General features: G+C 51.3%; 1 protein-coding gene across 1 annotated transcript in view; it reads left to right on the forward strand.

The window, feature by feature from the left end:
- Window positions 1–7,840: 7,840 nt before the first annotated feature.
- The window catches only part of GATA6 (GATA binding protein 6), a 58,384-nt gene continuing 46,975 nt past the window's right edge, over window positions 7,841–19,249 (forward strand). Inside the window, exons 1-2 of the mRNA XM_069620892.1 lie at window positions 7,841–7,970; window positions 9,760–10,686. Of these exons, the coding sequence (XP_069476993.1) occupies window positions 9,807–10,686 (880 nt within the window). The 5' untranslated portion in view covers window positions 7,841–7,970; window positions 9,760–9,806. The remainder of the gene's footprint in view (window positions 7,971–9,759; window positions 10,687–19,249) is intronic.

The following is a 19,249-nucleotide window of genomic DNA, read 5'->3' on the forward strand; positions in this document are numbered from 1 at the left end:
ACTGTAATTAAATCCCCAGTCATGCGGGGTTGGTTACCTGTCGGCCCCGTCCCCCTGTGCCCAGCTCCCTGGGGGCGCTCCCGTGCCCACCCGCCGGTAGTTGAGGTAACCCCCCGGGCCGTGCCAAAGGCGCCTCGCGCCCTCTAGGGAGACTTTCTTTGAATTGGAGACAATGTGCTAATTTCACCCAAAAGACACCAAAGGCTCTGGTGACAAAGAGGCGGCTAAGTGGATTACGACCCCCCCCCCCCCCCCCCCCGCGGCCGGGCCCGTCTCGCAGGCTGCGCGGCCCGCTCGCTGATTAGGGGCCCTAATGTCATCAGTGGGGCGGGCAGCGGGCCCCAGGCTGGGCTCCCCTCGGACCGCGGGCAGGGTCTCACAGAGGGGGAGGGGTGGGCTGCTGAGTGCTTCGGTTCATACGAATTAGACGCCACACGCGCTGGCTATTCATATGAAAACCACCCGTTATGTGATAGAACCCTCTGGCTATTAAGCGCGTTATAAATACGCAACTAAGACATATTCCTGTAACAGCGCCTCGATGCCCCCGGGCTGTGTCCGCGCTTTAAACATGCACATAAATAAATAATAAAATAAATAAATAAATGTGTCACTTCTACACATTGTCGACATTACACGTGTATCTATAATTACCTCTCCACGTGTATACCTATACATATATACGCGCATTGCAAGTAGTCAGATCATATTCCAGTAGAATATCATACTATAATGTGACGCATTTAATTAAATAATATACTATTTTGTATTTTATTATTTTAAAGTATATTGGTGTGCGCACGGGATAATGTTGCATTGCATAACGATCACCCTTTAGATCAGAACACGTGGGCTGGTTCGGCCACGGAACAGACCCGCGGCTCTTTTTCCGGGGGACGCAATCGCCGGCTTTTGCTCTGGTTCTCGGGTTCGCCGCAGAAGGCAAACGGCGCTAATAACTCGACCCCCTCCAAAAACGCAAATCGGAACGAAAACCGTGGAGGCGGCTGGTCTAAACCTCTCGCGGGTGTGCACAGATATTCTGAATTAAACGGGGAAGAAATCAGAACTCTCCAGAGGCAGGCGGGCCAATATTCAGGTCCATTTTTCCGAATTTGACACAATTCCCATTCTGCCTCGTGGCCCCAACCCCACCCTCCCCTTCCCTAAAAACCCACACAGGGATTCAAGCGCCGGCACTGGCCGTAAACCCCCTCCACCCCCCCCCCCCCCCCGCCCACACACACAAAAATGTACTCAAAACTGAGTGAATATTCATGGCAATCTATCAAATCTATCATTCGTACGACACGAACCCTATCCTGCCCCACGCTTTAATTTGATTTTACAGTCGTAAAAACCGACTTGGGCTACAGACGCTGGGGTCCACTTACAACCCCCCCACCCCAGCCCCCCATGCACACAGTCACACACTCTCAAATTCCAAACCCCAAAGCTCTCGTTGCCGCCTGCGTTGTGCCCGGCGCTGGGTGTCCGCGGACGGTGCCCTTGCTCACAGCCCTGGAGTCAGTCCCCCACTGCAGGCTGACCCCCGGGGGGGAGCCCAGATGTATCAGTGCCCCTTCACTTTCCCCGCTACGCGCCCTATCAGTTTGTACACGGATTGAGATCAACGTGGGCGCGGGGCTGAGGTGACGCAAGGCGCCCTTTCTCCTCTCTGTGGAGTGTGTGACGTGCCCCGGCCGCCACAGAGTCACCTCAGTAGCAGGCACTGCCAGGTGAGGCCACGGGTGGCACAGCCTGGCCCGTGTGTGTGTGTGTGTATGGAGTCGCGGAACTGTGGCCAGAAAACGGCCCTGTCAAGCGATTCCTGTCTGTGCGGATCATTCATAATTACACATCTCGAGGATGCAACACACACATTCGTGCCCGCCGGCGGCGGCCCCGGCTGCAGGGGTCCGGGGGCTTCCTTCCCAAGACTGTGCGACGGCGCAGACAGGCCATTGCGCCAATGGCGTGTACTTGGCAGTCAAGCGCCTGGAGGCCGCATTTGGCGCTGTTTAACAGTGCCCCCCCCCCGGGGCTTACCATTCCACACTCGCATCTTCCTTAGACAATTAACCGTTTGGGGGTCTTCTGCCACCAACCCAGCGCCTACCTCGCGAATCGACACATTCTGCGCGCATTCCGAGCCCAGACACGCATATGGCCTGTGACCTGCCGATCCCGCTTATATATGAGAAGTACCCTGGGATACAATGGCAGGGAGGGTGGGGGGAATACTACCCTACATTTAATGAGGGGCATTTTCAACCCGGGAGAGCGGGGCCCTTCGCGCATTGCAGTGTGGGCGCAGTTCCTTCTGTCTGAGTCGCTTAGCTCAATGATGCCTGCTATTAATACAAGCCCCCTCGCCCCCGACCCCCAATCTGTTTCACGGGTTCAGGGCAGCTTGAATTTTAAAATGAACAGTGTTCTTTTCGGGAAAATCTGTCTCGGGAAAGCCAACCTTACTGAAAGCGCAGGCTCCGATATGAGCCCTGCGCTGCCGCAGGCGCGGGCAGTGCCAGTGACGGGCAGGACTCAGGTTCAAAATCCAATATCTTTATTGCCAGGACCACTGACGCCGCATCCATGGAGCACCAACACATCGGATTTTATTCTGTCTCCACTTACATTCTTTTTAAATTGAAAGACTTTCAGCTGTGCAAACATTCACCCATTTAGGGGGAAAATACTATTATTCATTTTCTAGCTGAGACAAAAGGCCACGCGAAACTTTAAGCACTTGTGGCTGGAACGCTCCACGTTCGTTACAAGCAATATTTTTGAAAATGTTGCATTGTTTTATTTTATTTTGTTTTTCTGCGCACAAAGTACATTTTTACACACGTTTTATACATACACATATACAATACAAATCTAAACGAAACTAAAAATACAACTAGAATAAAAGAAACACAATTTGACACGTTGAAAACGCTGCTCTTCGAAACAGTGCCCTTTGTGCTGCAAAGCCGGACAGGTGCAGAGAAGGCGTGGTGTGTCCTGCAGTGTGTGCTTGTTAGATGGACCCACAGTCTCAGGGTACACAAGAACGCGCTCTCCAGCACTCTCAGGCGGAGCTATCCTTATTTATTTATTTTGTATTTCGGTGTACTATTTATCCTCATGAAAGGCCTTGTACACACATCCAACAAACCAGTGAGTAGCCTCTCAATGGAATAACGCATAATAGACATCTTTCCGGGCAGCAACATCACACCACATAAACCCTTCAAGATAGCGAAAACCACACCACTTATTTATTGTTCAGGAAGACCCCCCCCCCCCACCCCCTCCGCACCCCACCGGGAGCAGGCCAGACCTATCGATGCACCCCACTCATTATCAGGGGCACAGCCACACCTTCCAACGCCTGACGTGCGGCGCAATAGTCAGAGGTCATTTCATGGGTCCTGTACACAGGTGCACGTGTGAGAAGATGGGCTATTGTTATTGGTGGCGGTATAGCGCACCTCTACCATCAGCATGGCCGCGAGGCGCTGCACTGTACCGTTTTATGAGACGCTACCTTGAGAGCTCACGGCAACGCACACTGCAGACTTACCATGATGTATATCTTATATGCAAAATAAATACAAGTAAAAAATAAAATTAAAAAAAAACAAGTATTGCATAGAACTCAAACATGTTATTAACGTTGATTCGCAGGATGCAGGCACTTGGCCTTATTCAATTGAATTCGTTTGCAGATGACTGTTTTGGGGAATTTTAATGTGATATTTCCTTGTGCCCGTGGAAATTGATTGTGGGATATGATGTCTAGGGAAATGTGCCTCATTAAGACTTGGTCTATACATGTATTTTACTTCGAACTATATTTATTTATTTAGCATTCATGTGTGTATCATAATATCAAATTGTAAAGGTTGATTTTTTTTTATTTGATCAAACACAATTAAAAACACGTTTTCAATAGAAAGCCTATTGAGAAACGCTTTGTAGATCTGTCCCCCATAATTACCGGGGAGAGCAACATCCCAGCTGCAATGCTCATACATGTAGTAGACACATAGAAAGGCATTTGTACATTAAGTAACCAAACACCATAATCGTGATTCGGCAGCTTCGGGCTGTTTGCCCCTGTTCCTGGCCCGCTGCTATTTTATTCTCCCCTTGGTAAGTGGGGGTCACCTGTATGTATGGCTGGGCAGAATCAACCCTCAGTGCATTCCTCCGAACCCCACAAGATGGAAGGTAGGACATTAAGACCCAGAATCTGGAACATGTTCTGAAAGGGGCGACCTGGTGGCTGAGGATCCACAAGCTCTCACAGAGCGAGAATGTGGCCCAGAATCTGGAACAGGTTCTGCAAGGTGCAACATTGTGGCTCGGGATCCACAGGCTCTTGAAGGTATGACAGTGTGACTCAGACTCTGGAGCAGGGTCTGGAAGGTGCCACCTCCTGGCTCGGGATCCACAGGCTCTAGAAGGTATGACAGTGTGACTCAGACTCTGGAACAGGGTTTGGAAGGTGCCACCTCCTGGTTCAGGATCCACTGGCTTTAGAAGGTATGAGTGTGACTCAGAATCTGGAACAGGTTCTGGAAGGGGTGACTCGGTGGCAGAGGATCCACAAGCTCTCGAGGTGCAACAATGTGGCCAGAATCTGGAACAGGTTCTGCAAGGTGCAACATTGTGGCTCAGGATCCACAAGCTCTACAAGGTATGAAAGTGTGACTCAGGCTCTGGAACAGGTTCTGGAAGGTGCCACCTCCTGGCTCAGGATACACAGGCTCTAGAAGGTATGACAGTGTGACTCAGAATCTGGAACAGGTTCTGGAAGGGGCGACCTGGTGGCAGAGGATCCACAAGCTCTCAAGGTGCAACAATGTGGCCCAGGATCTGGAACATGTTCTGCAAGGTGCAACATCGTGGCTCAGGATCCACAGGCTTTTAGAAGGTATGACAGTGTGAATCTCACTCTGGAACAGGTTCTGGAAGGTGCCACTTCCTGGCTCAGGATCCACAGGCTCTAGAAGGTATGACAGTGTGGCTCAGAATCTGGAACAGGTTCTGGAAGGTGCCACCTCGGGGCTCAGGATCTACTGGCTCTAGAAGGTATGACAGTGTGACTCAGAATCTGGAACAGGTTCTGGAAGGGGCGACCTGGTGGCAGAGGATCCACAAGCTCTCAAGGTGCAACAATGTGGCCCAGGATCTGGAACATGTTCTGCAAGGTGCAACATCGTGGCTCAGGATCCACAGGCTCTAGAAGGTATGGCAGTGTGACTCTCACTCTGGAACAGGTTCTGATAGGTGCCACTTCCTGGCTCAGGATCCACAGGCTCCAGAAGGTATGACAGTGTTAATCAGAATCTGGAACGGGTTCTGGAAGGTTCTACCTCAGGGCTCAGGATCTACTGGCTCTAGAAGATATGACAGTGTGACTCAGAATCTGGAACAGGTTCTGGAAGGTGCAACACCATGACTCTGAATCTGCAGGCTTTAGGAAGTGCAACAATGTGGTTCTGAATCCGGCACCGATTGTTGAAGGTTCAACCTCATGGCTCAGGATTCACAGTTTCTAGAAGGCGCAACAATGTGGTTCAGAATCGTTCAGAATCTGGAACGGTTATTGGAAGCTACAACCTGGTGACTGAGAATCCACAAGCTCTAGGATGTGGGACATTCAGGCTAAGACTCTGGAACGAGTTCTGAAAGGTGAAGCATTGTGGCTCAGGATCACAGGCTCCAGGAGGGCTGTGACTAAGAATCCTGGACAGGTGACTCATGCGCCACAAATTCCAGGAGGTGTGACATTGTGGCTAAGAATCCTGGACACATCATGAAGTTGTGATATCTTGCCGCAGAATCACCACTTTCCAGAAGGTGGGACACTGTTCCTCTGACTCCTGTAGAGATTCTGGACAAAGAGACATTGTGGCTCAGAATGCTGGAGACATTGCGACTCAAAATATTGGGCAGGTTCTGGAAGGTGGGAGATTGTGGCCTAGGATCCCCAGGTTCTGGAAGCTTTGACATTGTGGCTCAGAATCCTGCAGAGCTACTGGAAGGTGGGGCATGGCTCAGAATATTGGCCAGGTCCAGGAAGTTGGAACATTGTGGCTCGGAATATTGGGAAGGTTCTGGAAGGAAGGGCATTGTGACTTAGGATCAACAGGTTCTTGAAGCTGGGGCATTCTGGCTCTGAATGTTGGAGAGGTTATGTATGGAGGGGCACTGTGGTCAGGGATCCACAGGTTCTGGACGCTGTGACATTGTGGCTCAGAATCCCGGAGAGCTACTGGAAGGTGGGACATTGTGGCTCAGAATATTGGGCAGGTTTTGGAAGGAGGTGAATTGCGGCTCAGGATCCACAGATTCTGGAATGTGGGATATGGCTCAGACTCCACTGGTTCCTGGAGATGGGCAACTGTGGTTTAGAATCGTGGACAGGTTCTGGAAGGTTGGACACCATTGCTCACAATCCTGGACAGATTGTATAAGTGGAACATTGTGGTGGAAAATGCTGGACAGTTCTGGAATAGGAGGGGTTGCGGCTCAAAATCCTGGACAAGCTCTGGAAAGTGTGAGTTTCATACGGCGCCATACACGAAGAAAGACGAAAAGCACTGCCCTGTAACAGAAAGACCACTCTCTGGAGATAAAGGTTAATGGACTTGTTTTGCACGGTTGAAAGTGACTTTGCACTGCTGAAAAGTGACTCTGCACTGCCGACACAAACCCTGATTCATGGAACTGTGCAAAGTGTATTTTTGCCGTGCATAGTCATTTTGTACTGCAAAAATTACCACTTGCACTAACTGTGCACTGCAAACATACACTTTACACGGTTCCATGAATCAGGGGTTGGGTTGGCAGTTTAAAGTCACTTTTCAGCAGTGCAAAGTCACTTTGAACCGGGCAAAAATTCCACGAAACGGGCCCAAAGGCTTGAATTTGAGCTAATTGGTCTAACCACAATCCTTGCTCATAAGTCTCTGAAATGGGGCAGAGCTACTAGTGATGACTACTGCGGGGCCACCTTGCATTTCTGACTTGGCTGAAAGGGCCATATATATATATAGAAGAGCGTATGTAATAGAAAAAATCTGAAATCAAATCAAACACATCAATTCACCACAATACAAACAATAATACATATCTAAAAATGCAGTAAAATCAAAAATTAGAGATGCAATTGTAAAGCTGAATTTGAACCCGTATCCATGGTGATGTATCCATTCATTGCTCATTAGTTTGGCCCCGCCAACTTGCCAACCTTTTGTCCCAGCCACCGTCTCTATAGATGTATATGTGCATTTCGGGGCCTTACAGTATTGAAAGCACCCTTCCTATGCGCGTGTAGTACAGCATATACGGTACGTGAATGGCGAGTCCTGGGAGTGCAGCCAGACACAGCTAAAGTGACAGAAACCCATAAATAAATGCGCAATGGAATAAGACGGGCGCATCCCGCCTCTGGTCGGATAAAAAGGGAAAGCTGCGAGTTCTGCCCTGATATTGCTGCCGGCCCCCCGTGTGACCCGGCCTGCCCCTCAGGTGAACCCTGCCTGGCATGGGGTGGCGCGGGCGCCTGTGGGCTGGCAGTGCCCCCTCCCCCGGTTCTGACTGCCAGCCTGCCTGTCTCCTAGCCTTGTGGGGGGTGAGGGGGGGGGCTGCTGCTGCACCCCCGCGGGGCCTGCTGGGCGCCCCTGGGCGAGGGAATCCAATCAGAGCTGCGGCGGCGGCGGCGGGAGGGGGCGGGAGGCGCCGCCCCTCCCTCCCATTGCCCTCCCTCCCTCCTCCCCCTGCCGCCAGGCTCTGCGCTCCCTTCCCCTCGGCTGTTAGTAGCCGCCTGCAGTCCCCGGCTCGCACTCCCAGCGCTCTCCGGCCGCGCCGCCGCTCTTCCGCACTGGGTGCCCCCCGAGCCGCCTCTGCCGCCTCTGCCGCCGCCCATGGCCCTGCTGCCGCTGCTGCCGCTGCTGCCCGCGCCCGCACAGGTCTGTTGGCCCCCTCTGGCTGCGGCGCGGGGTTATCTCTCCTCCGCGTAGCCTTATCTCCCCAGAGGGGCGGATTACACGCCTATCTGCTGCGAACCATTCCAATGTGGTTATCTGCGAGAGAAATGGGCCCGGGTGGGGTCTGCGGGGAAGGCTTTTGGCTCAGCAGACAGGACGTGTTTTTTTCTTTTTTTTCTCTTTATCATCTCTTTCGCGGATCTTGGCAGGTTCTGTCACTCGTGGGTCAGGATCTGCTGCTGCCTGTGCATCTCTGTTGGTGGTACCTGCTGGAATGGGTTACATGCCATTGGACCCCTCAGCCCAGGCGCCCCCCCTGCTCCTGTTCCACCTACCTTCACTCTGTCTATAAGCCCCCATCCAAAGCGCCAGTCCGTACCCTGCACCCAGCCTCCACTGCCTGTCAGCTGCCCTCCTGCCCCGTGCTCAGATACCCACGTCCCTTACTGCCAGCTCTCCCCCTCCCATGCCACTCTGTGACTGAAGTCATGAGCGTTGCCTGCTTCCTTCCCTCTGCCCAGCTCTCCCGTGCCCTGCCGGTGGTGCGCTTGCCCGCCCCAGACCTGCCAGCTGGCAGCCTATGGCCTGCATGACTTTTTCCACACCTGCGCCCTGTCTGCCCATTACCCCCTTGCCCTGTTCCCTTAGCACTCACTGCCTTGATTGCCCCTCCCCCGTTGCCATAACCTGCCCGTGGCCAGCTCTGCCACCCCCCCTGCCTGACCCCCCACTCGTGCCCATCACCCCGTGGCCCTGCCAGCAGGACCCACAGCCCTGACCGCCCCTCTATCCCCCCGCCCCCCCAGGCCCTGCCTGCGTTAGTCAGAGGTCTGGGCTTGCAGCGGAGTGTAAAGCTTCCGGGAGGCGCTGAGTACACGGCACGGCCTGGCACCGGCTTTCACCCAAGGTACACTTTCTTCCCACCTCCCTCTCTCCCTCCCTCCCTCCCTCTCTCTCTCCGGGCGCCTCCAGCGGTTCTCCGGCCCCTGCGGCCCGGCAGCGAGGAAGGAAGCCGGCCTTCAGCTGACTGCGCGTTTCCGTCTGTCCTGGAGGAAATGGGGGCCCGCACACGCATATGGGATTCAGCGGGACCCCACCACCCACAGTATCTATGTGATTAGCCCTCTCAGAATCTAGTGCAGGGTGCACTGAAAATCATGGACAGATGGCATTTGTTTAATCACAGTTTGTTTTCAGTTTGGAAATTGAGTTGGTGCAGCTTCAGCGGGAGAGAAGTGTTGATACACGTGTAAGCTTCTCTCTGGTCTCCCAGACAATATGGCAACATTTGGGAGTACTGGGAGGAAGCGGGTGCAGCACGAAGGGGGAAAGTTGCACCAATTCGCCGAGGACTAGTTCAGGGGGAGGAATAGGGCGCAGCCTTTTGGGGTGGGAGGGCGAGCAGGCATGACACTGGCACCAGGGAGAGGACCCCCCCCCCCCCATTGTCTGGTCCTGTTAATGACCTCTGCTGCCTGATCCCATTATCCCGCGCCCAGAGAGGGGAGACAGGCCTGATTAAAGCTGCCTTTTGTTTACACCAGTTGAAATGAAGCTCATTAGGAGGGGGGGCATTTGTCTAGGCCTGGGTGCTCTCATTTGGGCTATGTCTTCTGCAGCAGCAGTTTGCCTGTCTCGGAAGGTCCGTGCAGTGCAGCACTGTGGCATAGCGTTTTCGGTCAGTCCTAATACACGGCTGCTTGTGTACATGTTTAGACTGGGCTATCCCTGGTTTACTAACGTCCGCCTTTTCTTGTGTCTTTTTCTATAGGACTGAGCGGACTGCCCGTCGCCCCCTCCCGCCACCCCACCAGCTGGATGGACCTGAATGAAGTCAGCTGGTCTGTGGTGAAGAGGTTGCCCGCCAGCCCCTACTATCACCACTTCGCCAACAGCAGCAGGGAGCCGGACCACTCCTCTTCCTCCCCGTCCTCGTCCTCCTGCTGCTCCCAGGGCGACACCAGCTCCTCCAGGACCCCGCAGTTGGACACCGAGGGGGCCCTCCCGCCCTCCGCCGAGGGCCGCTCCGCGAGCACCCCGTACCTCCACTTCGGACCCGTGGCACCGCACCCCTCCACTGGGCTCAACTCGGAGGACATCCTCTTCTTCACGGACTTGGACCAGACCAACAAGCTGATCGTGTCCAGCCGGGGGCCGAGGCCGGGCCTCTACTCGGAGCAGGCCGAGGACATGTACCAGACGCTGGCCCTCTCGGCGGGCCAGGGCCCGGCCGCCTACGACGCCGGCGGTGGCAGCTTCATGCACTCCGCGGCCAGCTCCCCCGTCTACGTGCCCACCACCCGCGTGGGCTCCATGATCTCCGGCATCAACTACCTCCAGGGCGGCGGGGTGAGCCAGCCTGGACACCCGGGCAGCGGCTGGGCCCAGGCCGCCTCCGAGAGCTCGCCCTACAGCAGCGGGGGCAACCCACACGGGCCCGGACGCTTCGCCTACTCCCCCAGCCCGCCCATGGCCAACGGCGCCCCCAGGGACGGTGGCTACGGCGCCGGCTTGGGCGTCAGCCCCAGGGACCAGTACAGCTCTCTGGCGCGGCCCCTGAACGGCTCCTATGCCAGCCCTTACAGCCCGTACATGGGCCCGCAGCTGAGTGCGGCCTGGCCCACGGGACACTTCGAGAACTCCATGCTACACAGCCTGCAGAACCGGGCGCCCATGCCCGTGCGGGGCCCCGGAGGAGGTAAGCACGCCGAGTATGCATGGGCGACTGACTGGCACAGGGTGCACGCTGCTTCTCTCTCTCCAGGTGTTGCCATGCTTGACAGAAAAGTGACAGTTCTGGGGACATAGTATGATTATCTGGGGCAGTAGTGTGCATTCTAGTGCCAGGTTACATGTCTAGTGGTATTTCTTTCTCACGTGTAGCGCTTGTATTATTCTAACTGACTATTGACGCATTTACGAATTGCTGTGGTTCTGCGGCAGTTACACGAGCTGCCCGAGTTCTGATGCATTTTTATTCTCAGACAGAATTGATGGAAGTTTTGTTCCACTCGACTGGCGAGTCTTAGCAAAGTCCTGGCACTCTGGCACGTACTTAGTAGACTGAACACATAAATACACACCATTGTTTCTGAACTACACCCACTTTATTGTGGGCCCCGGCCGCTTCTTACTTAAACAATGAACGCAGCAGCGCCGCTGTTTAATTTAATTTAAACATTGAGGGCCCGATTCATGGAATATTTACCGGTTTGCACTGCTGAAAAGTGACTTTGCACTTCCGACACAAACCCCGATTCATGGAACCTTGCCGATTCATGGAACCTTGCAAAGTGTATTTTTGCAGTGCAAAGTCAGCGCATGGTCATTTTTGCAGTACAAAAATACACTTTGCACGGTTCCATGAATCAGGGTTTGTGTTGGCAGTGCACAGTCACTTTTCAGCAGTGCAAAGTCATCTTGAACCGGCAAATATTCCATGAATCCGGCCCTTAGTTTCGGGGTAAACAACTTTAGCAGATGGAACGCTTCCACGGACCTTGTAATAAGTGACTTGCTGCTATAAAACATCACATACGCCATTTCCCATTTACGCCTGAAAACGACAGGTTGAAAAGCTCGAGATGCCTTCACCTTTTCTGCAAATACCTGAAATAAATGCTACCGCCTCAGTGTGAGGTCGGTGCTTATGTGTGGGTAGGCTCAGACAGGGATAACAGCACACAGGCGGTGGCGTGGGTAACACGGTGGCTGAGAAACGCATATCTCCTTATGTCACTTGTTGCCAGAAACTCTTTCAGAAGTACTTGGAGCGTCACATTGTCCACAACGTTTGTGGCGAATAGCGCGTTCAAATGCACACGAGCTACATGTCATTGCTTACAAATACCAGTTGCACGTTGCATTCGCTCATCAAACTGGCACCCAATCTCGTCCTGAAGTCACCCACACTACTCAAATAGTCCAGCCATTCGAGAAATGGCAAATCTAACAGTCCGAGCCCACCTTTAGGCGATTGTAGTTAAAGAAAACGATGTGTACGGGTCCGCGAACACAGCCCGGATTGCGGGGCGCGCTCTGTGTCATGTTATTTTTAGTTGCGCGTATAGCGTGGATGCAATCCAGGACTTTTGGGGTCTCGGGGTTAGAATAGAGGCACAAGTCTTTGTTTATCCCTAAACTAAGCTACTTTCCGATTACATAGTGTACCGGCCAGCTACTTATAGCGCCGCCTCTCCGCCGTGGTGCAACCGCGTTCCCTTTTTCCTTCTTCGCCCCACTCGTCTCTGACAGCCTGTAGAGATAGCCGTGCACGTTTGTGCTTTACGGCGCTTTGAAAGCGCCCCTCTTCCCCAGAAAAAGCAGTGCTCTTTTGTGCGTTATTGTTCTTCATTCTAGGGGTCATGCTGCCGTTTTGGGGGGTAACATGTGCTTTACAAATTATAATAAATACATTACAATTATAAATAATATCACGTCATGCTTCGTTCCGGATTCCCAAGGCTTCCAAGCGCTGCAATAATGGCTCTTGTCGTTTCCCAGTGTAATTGTTCTCTGTATCAGAAAGCACCCCAGTGGTGCCATTGGAATGTCGTGAGAGGCTGCATGCTTTCTACTGCCCCTTACAGTGGCTAGACACCACTTTTCAGCTTAATGAATCCGATGGGATCGTCCACCCACAAAACCGAGAAAGCCAGTCACTGTCCAAGATGATAGCCGCAGTGAACATCTATGGGAACGGTTTAGATTTTTGGAATTTCAGGGTCAATGTGTTGCCTCGTTCATTATTATGAAAATCCGATTGGTTGAGAGCAGCCCTGGTTGTAAGCCAGCCAGATAACGTTCAAGGCCAGAATGAATTTGGTTGAATAGTAGTTTAAACCGTTGACCAACGTACAGGTTTGAGCCATGGGAGAAAGGGAGGACAACTCCTAGCACAGTGGGACCTGCAAGCCTTGGGTCGGCACTTGGTAGCCATCGATTGTTATGTAATGTGAAAAGGTTCTTGTACCGTGCACTGTTGCCTCCTGCCTGGTCTCTTGGCGCTCTGGCGGATCTGTAATGCAAGGAGGATGCGGGGATTTGTAGATGGACCGAGCGGGGGAAGAGCATGTGAGCTGTGATGTGCTGTTGGTAGCTTCAGGTTGGAGAAACCAGCCTCTGAGCGTAGGCGCTTTTTCGGTTGTTAGGCATCATGTGGTGTTGACGTAAGAATGTGTATGGTTTGTTTCTTTGTCAGGGAATTGACACATGGTAGCAATTGATCAGTGCATGGTAGCTATGAGTTGTTGCATGGTAGCCACGGGCCAGTGCATGGGAAGCAGGGATTAGCGTATCCTAGCCAAAGAGCAGTGCATAGAAGCCCTGGATTGCCGCATGGTAATAACAGCATGCCAACAAAGAAGACTCCACAAATTGCACTTGACCTCTGGTAAAGTCAAACGTCATCTCAATCTCCTAAATTAGAGCATGCTAGCCATGGATTGATGCATAGTAGCCATGTGCCAGCACATGGTATGTATGGTTTTCTGCATGGAAGGCATGGGTCAGCACATGGTAGACATGGGTCACAATGGCATGGCAATTGGAGCAATGTAGCTATGGATCGGTGCATGGTAGAGATTGATCAGTTCATGGTAGCCGTGGGTGTGATCATGATAGGCATGAATCGGCGCATGCTAGCCATGGATTGGTACCTATTATTCACGGATCGGCACATGTTAATTGGAACATGGTAGCCATGGATCGGGCCAGTGAAGTCATGGATCAGTGCATTGGTAGATATGAGTATGTGTATGGTAGTGATGGTTGGTGCCATGAAGGCATCAATCAGTGTATGATTGCCATAGATTGTTGCATGGAAGCCACTGATCGGCACATGGTATTTGGAGCAGGGTAGCCATGGGTCTGGTCAATGTAGCCATGGATCTGTGCATGCAGTCATGGATTGGGGCATTGTAGCAATGGATCAGTGCATTGGGAGCTATGAGAATGTGTATGGTAGAGATTGGCTGGTGCCATGAAGGCATCAATAGGTGCATGATAGACACTGATCGGCACATGGTAATTGGAGCATGGTAGCCATGGATCGGGCCAGTGAAATCATGGGTTGGTGCCCGGTAGTCGTAGTCATTTAGATTTTTGAGTTACCTATGAAAGAGTAGCAAGGTTCGAGGAAGAGACCTTCCCCGGCCAGTCTTTATCTGAACATGGCTTTAGGTTTATATAAGCGCCCTGATGTTACTGTGACCGCATTGTTGTCAACCTTTGGAACACGTAAGAAGGCAAGACTCTGCTGCCAGCTATCTGTACCTGTCCCACAGCTTAAACACAGATGATGGATGGGCAGGGGGACAGACGCCCCCCAGAGGTGGGCTGTGGACGCCTCCCTGGGTGCAGCGAGATAAAGGTTTCAGGGGTCAGAGGCCGCGCGTCTCTCAGCTCGGCGTGGTGGTAGGCCTTTCCAGTGCCGGATCAAGGGAGGGCTGCGCGCCCGCGATCCTGACCCCCATAAACAGGTTCCAGTGCTGCGTGGAAGGCAGCAAGACTCGCTGGACTAATGTTCAGGATAGGTGGGGGGGAGTGGCTACCCACAAAGAGGTCAGAATATGCTTTGACTTTGGAATACATGTGCCGTGACCTCACTGTCTCTGTATCCTTAGGACGTCTTGTGACCTCACTATTAATAGAACATCCTGCGACCTCATTAATGACAAGGACCTACCTGCGCACTAGTAACGCACTCTTACTGTGACCTTACATGCCATTGCGTCCTCACGGGCCAATGCGACCTCACGTTTTACTCTGGCCCTGTTACCACACTAGTCGTGACTATGGCCCCACTGCTCGCTGTGATTTCACTACGGTCGTGGACACAGACAGTGACTTCACTAGTCACAGTGTCCTCTTTAGTGGTAGAGGACTCAATAGGGGCTGTGACCTCACATTTTACTGTGCCGTCCTATAACCAGTGACTATGACCCCTTGGTTACCGCGACGCACCCGTGGTTGTGGACTCGGTGGTCGATGTGACCTCACAAGTCACTGGGCCATATTCGTGGTATTTTTTCCACGGTGCAAAATGATTTTGCACTGCCAACGAACAACCTGATTCATGGAACAGTGCAAAGTGTCTTTTTTCCGGGTAAAGTTTTTGCCGGGCAAAAATACACTTTGCACAGTTCCATGAATTAGGGTGGAGCAGTTCAACGTGTTTTTTAGCAACGCAAAATGACGTTGCACGGCAAAAATACACTTTGCACAGTTCCATGAATCGGAGTTTGAGTTGGAAGTGCAACTCACTTTTCAGCTGTGCAAAAAATTCAATGAATCGGGCCCACTGTGTCCTCACGGGTGACTGTGAACTGTTCAACTCGGTGGTCGTTGAGAAACGAGTGTTCTCTGCAGTAGGAATACTAAAAACCGTACCCATTAAAAAACAAAACACAGCGGCTAAAATAAAAAACGCACCTGGCTACTTTGAAAACAACGGCAAAGAAGTGAAATTGGAAAATAGAGGAAGTGGATTGTGAACACGGAAAGCAAGCCTTGATGCTGAGTTGTTCATGGGCGGTGAAGTGGAAGGCAACAGGCTCCACTGAAAGTGGGCCTACTAACCCGTTTACTGGCTGTCGGGAAAGTACATCTAGGATTGAAAGTCAATTCACCCCTCACCCCCTTCCAAAACATAGGCAGATTATTATGGAAAATGTTTCGTAAAGTTTTGCCAAATCGGACGCATGCGAAAGAGGGATGCACAATTGTTCAAAATACACTAGTCGTTAAATTAATTAGTACGGCGCCCATACTATGGCCAGGCCCTCGAAGACAGGGCTAGCGACATAGTACATATGACTAGTGGCATAGTACATATGTCAGACTGGTGTTTGGGGTTTCCAGGAATTGCTGAATTATCTTGGTTGCCCGCGGTTACCCAGGCGTGAGGCTCCGTGATATATCCTTTCGGGGCTGCCAGACAGTGCTTGATGTGTTAGACGCCATTGAAACGCGTCATTAAGGCCCACCAGGGGCGAGACTGTTCCAAAGGGGATGTGTAGAGAAAGTCTGCTGAAATGGTAAGGGCCGCGGGCCGCATGTCTCTAGTATTGGCCCCAGGGTGACACATTCGCGGTGACCTTTCAGCGTTTCCGCCGACGCTGAGAGTTTACTTTCCCGCGTCCTTTTCACCGGAAGTGGCGCGAGCCTCGTTGTTGAAGTCTTTGCGCGAGTTCTTCCCCTGACCTACTCGCGCGCTACCAGGAAGCCCCGGGCTCGTTTCCCGAGGCATGGGCGTAATTTGAGGGGGTGGGGGGGCTGGAACTGAAGCGAACCCCACGGGACGCCATGTTCAGTTCCCCGGCTCCCCCGCCACCTCGCCCGTTGCCTCGCGCTCACTGGCCGTGACATGGCGTCCTGTAGGGTTCAGTTCCAGGCCGCGCGCTTCACGGCGGAATACGCGGTGTGTGCTGCGCCTCCCCGCCAGTATCCCTCCGCGGGGCCGCCAGTATCCCTCCGCGGGGCCTGTAAACGACGCACTTGCCTCCACAGACTCCTCACATTCAGGTTAAAACACCGAAGAGCGCCTTGCTGTTCCATGTTTTGCTGTTCTGGCATATGTTCTCAAGAAAATCAGAAGAAAATTAATCTTAAGGGAAAGGATAGAATTATTGGCTGTCTGTAATAGTTTTAAGAGTCACCTGTTGGGTTGCATTTGTGAACTCCGAATCCATGGTAATTCTGTTGAATTAGCTCCACACAGATGCAATCATACTCACTCATACATGTATTCGTCTGTAAGATGCTGCCACGTGGTTCATGCCCAGAACCTAGTGCGGCCTTCATCTGGGTTCTATCAAATTGGAAGAGGTAGTAATTGTGTACCTCAGATGCGTCAGGCTACATCCACAGAGTTCTAAAAAGAAGTAGAGGGCCAACATTGCCTACTTTACGAGAGCAAAAAGTGAGGCAGCCGTTTTCCATTCATTTATCAGCCATGGACCCCATGCTGGTGGAAAAGCTGCCATAGGAAACAATGGATAGTGACATGTTTTTTCCACCAGCTTGGCGTCCACGGCCTACACAGCTTCTGGTGGTATGTTGTACCTCTAGTTCTTTATTAGAACTCTATGGATACACCTTACTCTGGTGTTTCCGGTCAGAGCGTGCGCAGCCCTGTGGCCCAGTGGCTGACGTCATGAACCAGAAAGACATGGGCCCAACGGGGGCGCCTCATCTTGGTGTATTCAATCCAGCGCTGCCTGGTGGTTTCGCAGACATTTCGCCCAATCTTGGTGGTTTAAAGGGGAAGTCCTCCACGATGTTCTATTAGCAGCCCTGTGATGGCACTACCATTCCCAGTCACCTCTGCCAGAGTTTCTGTGTACCAGTGTGCATCACACCTACATATTATACATAGTACATTCCCAAATATCTATAACACATCACACAAGCCATGTCAAAGTGCAATACAAATATAACATGCTGTTCTTTTCAAATAAATTATACATCGCTTATACCTGGCCTGTTGAGAATATAGAGAAAGACCAGCAATAAACAATTACACATTCAGTAGACTTGAGGGCATGATTCACAAACGTGTTTTACAATGGCGCAATACCGTTGGAAAACGCTTTGCAAATCAGTCCCGAATTTTAAAATTGAATGGCACATTTTCAACAACAGTGCGTATGGTCATCACGCAACCCCATTAAAGGCAATAAATAAACACGTGTTTAAGCACATTGACATAGATGAGTAAATCGTAATGACAGAAGTGAATACGCAGGGTGTGCAGTTTAGTAAGACAGGGCGGTCGGGGCACATGGAGATTCAAAATGCACAGAATTAAACAAAGGGGTGGGTGGGCATGGTAAGGGAGCGTTGGTGATGACGATAAAGTCTGTGCTCATATATGTACATATACTCCACACACACACATTCAATTAGATATGAGAAAACCCTTTTAAATGTAAAAAAGTGAAGCTTAATCTAAAAATAAAATAAGGTCTTTAAAGAGTTAGAATAAAAGCTTTAAGGCACAAATACTCACTGCATATCCCTAGAAATTCAACCATGAAACTCGAAGTATAAACGCTCAATCCATAGCACTACACATCCAACCTTAACATTTGCTTCTTCGAGTATTAGACAGGTTACAGAAATACCATTGTTGAAGTGAGTGTTAAGGTTGGGTTTGTAGTGGTATGGACTGAGCGTTTATACTTCGAGTTTCACGGTTGAATTTGTAGGGATATGCAGTGAGTATTTTTACCTTAAAACTGTTATTCCCAATCTTTGTAGTCTTTATTTTTTGTTAGATTAACCTCAATTCTTTATTTTAAACGTTTTTTTTTAATGTTTTATGTGTATAGCTATAATCACTGACTTATTATATGTGTATGCCAGGAAAGCCCCACAGAAGCTATCATACAGCGGTACTTCCCACGATGTCGGTGGTTAATATAGGGAAGATTTAAGCAAGAAATCAACACCATAATGCTTGCCTCCCTGCTCTCTAAGTGAGTGCTTTATTGGTGGCGGAGATTAGTGGGATGGCAGAGGCCTTATGCAAGCTAGACACTGAGGCACCACTATTGGCTGATTGGAAATAGTTTAATGAATTACAGGAGTCTCGGGGACAGAGATAAGGCAGCTCATATCCAGTAGATAGTCCTATGAGGCGCCCCCGCTCCCACACACCAAAGGCCCGTCTGGTAGTTAGCGGTGTGTGGTCCCTTAAACTGGGAGAACAGTTCACAAAGGGAGGTTGTGCGTGTTTTTGGCCTACTGAACGTTGATCAATAAGTGTGGAACCACGCTACAGCTGCAGGCTGGGTTCCCGAAGATCTTATGATATGAGGGTTTTTTACTGCCTAAATTTGGCGTAAAAGATTTTTTATGGTGTAAAAAAAGTCATTCCTAATTCCAAAGTGAGTATTTTTTTAGGCATGTCGACACTTATTTTAACTCTTAACAGATAATGTTTAGTATTTTGCGCCTAGTAGTTTAGGATGTTGAAAAGATATATCTTTGCCTTAGAGTTCCTCTTCAGACGAGGCCGTACTACGAGTACAGCTCCTTCCTGTGGCACTGCCCGGCTGGCACCATTGATCAGAGCGTATAATGCAGAGCTGCGCGGCTGGAAGCATCCTGGGCTCCTAGGCATCCGAAGTTTCCTAGGTCTGGCTGAGAGTAGGGATTCACTGTCAGCTTTAAGGGAGTACACGTGGCTGGGATGGTGGCTACCCGTAGGGCTGGTGACTGGCAGACACTGGTCAGTATTTGTATTACTCCGCCTTGGG

This window comes from Ambystoma mexicanum, chromosome 5q, assembly GCF_040938575.1.
Source record: "Ambystoma mexicanum isolate Mex_15411 chromosome 5q, UKY_AmexF1_1, whole genome shotgun sequence".
Taxonomy (NCBI): Eukaryota; Metazoa; Chordata; class Amphibia; order Caudata; family Ambystomatidae; genus Ambystoma; species Ambystoma mexicanum.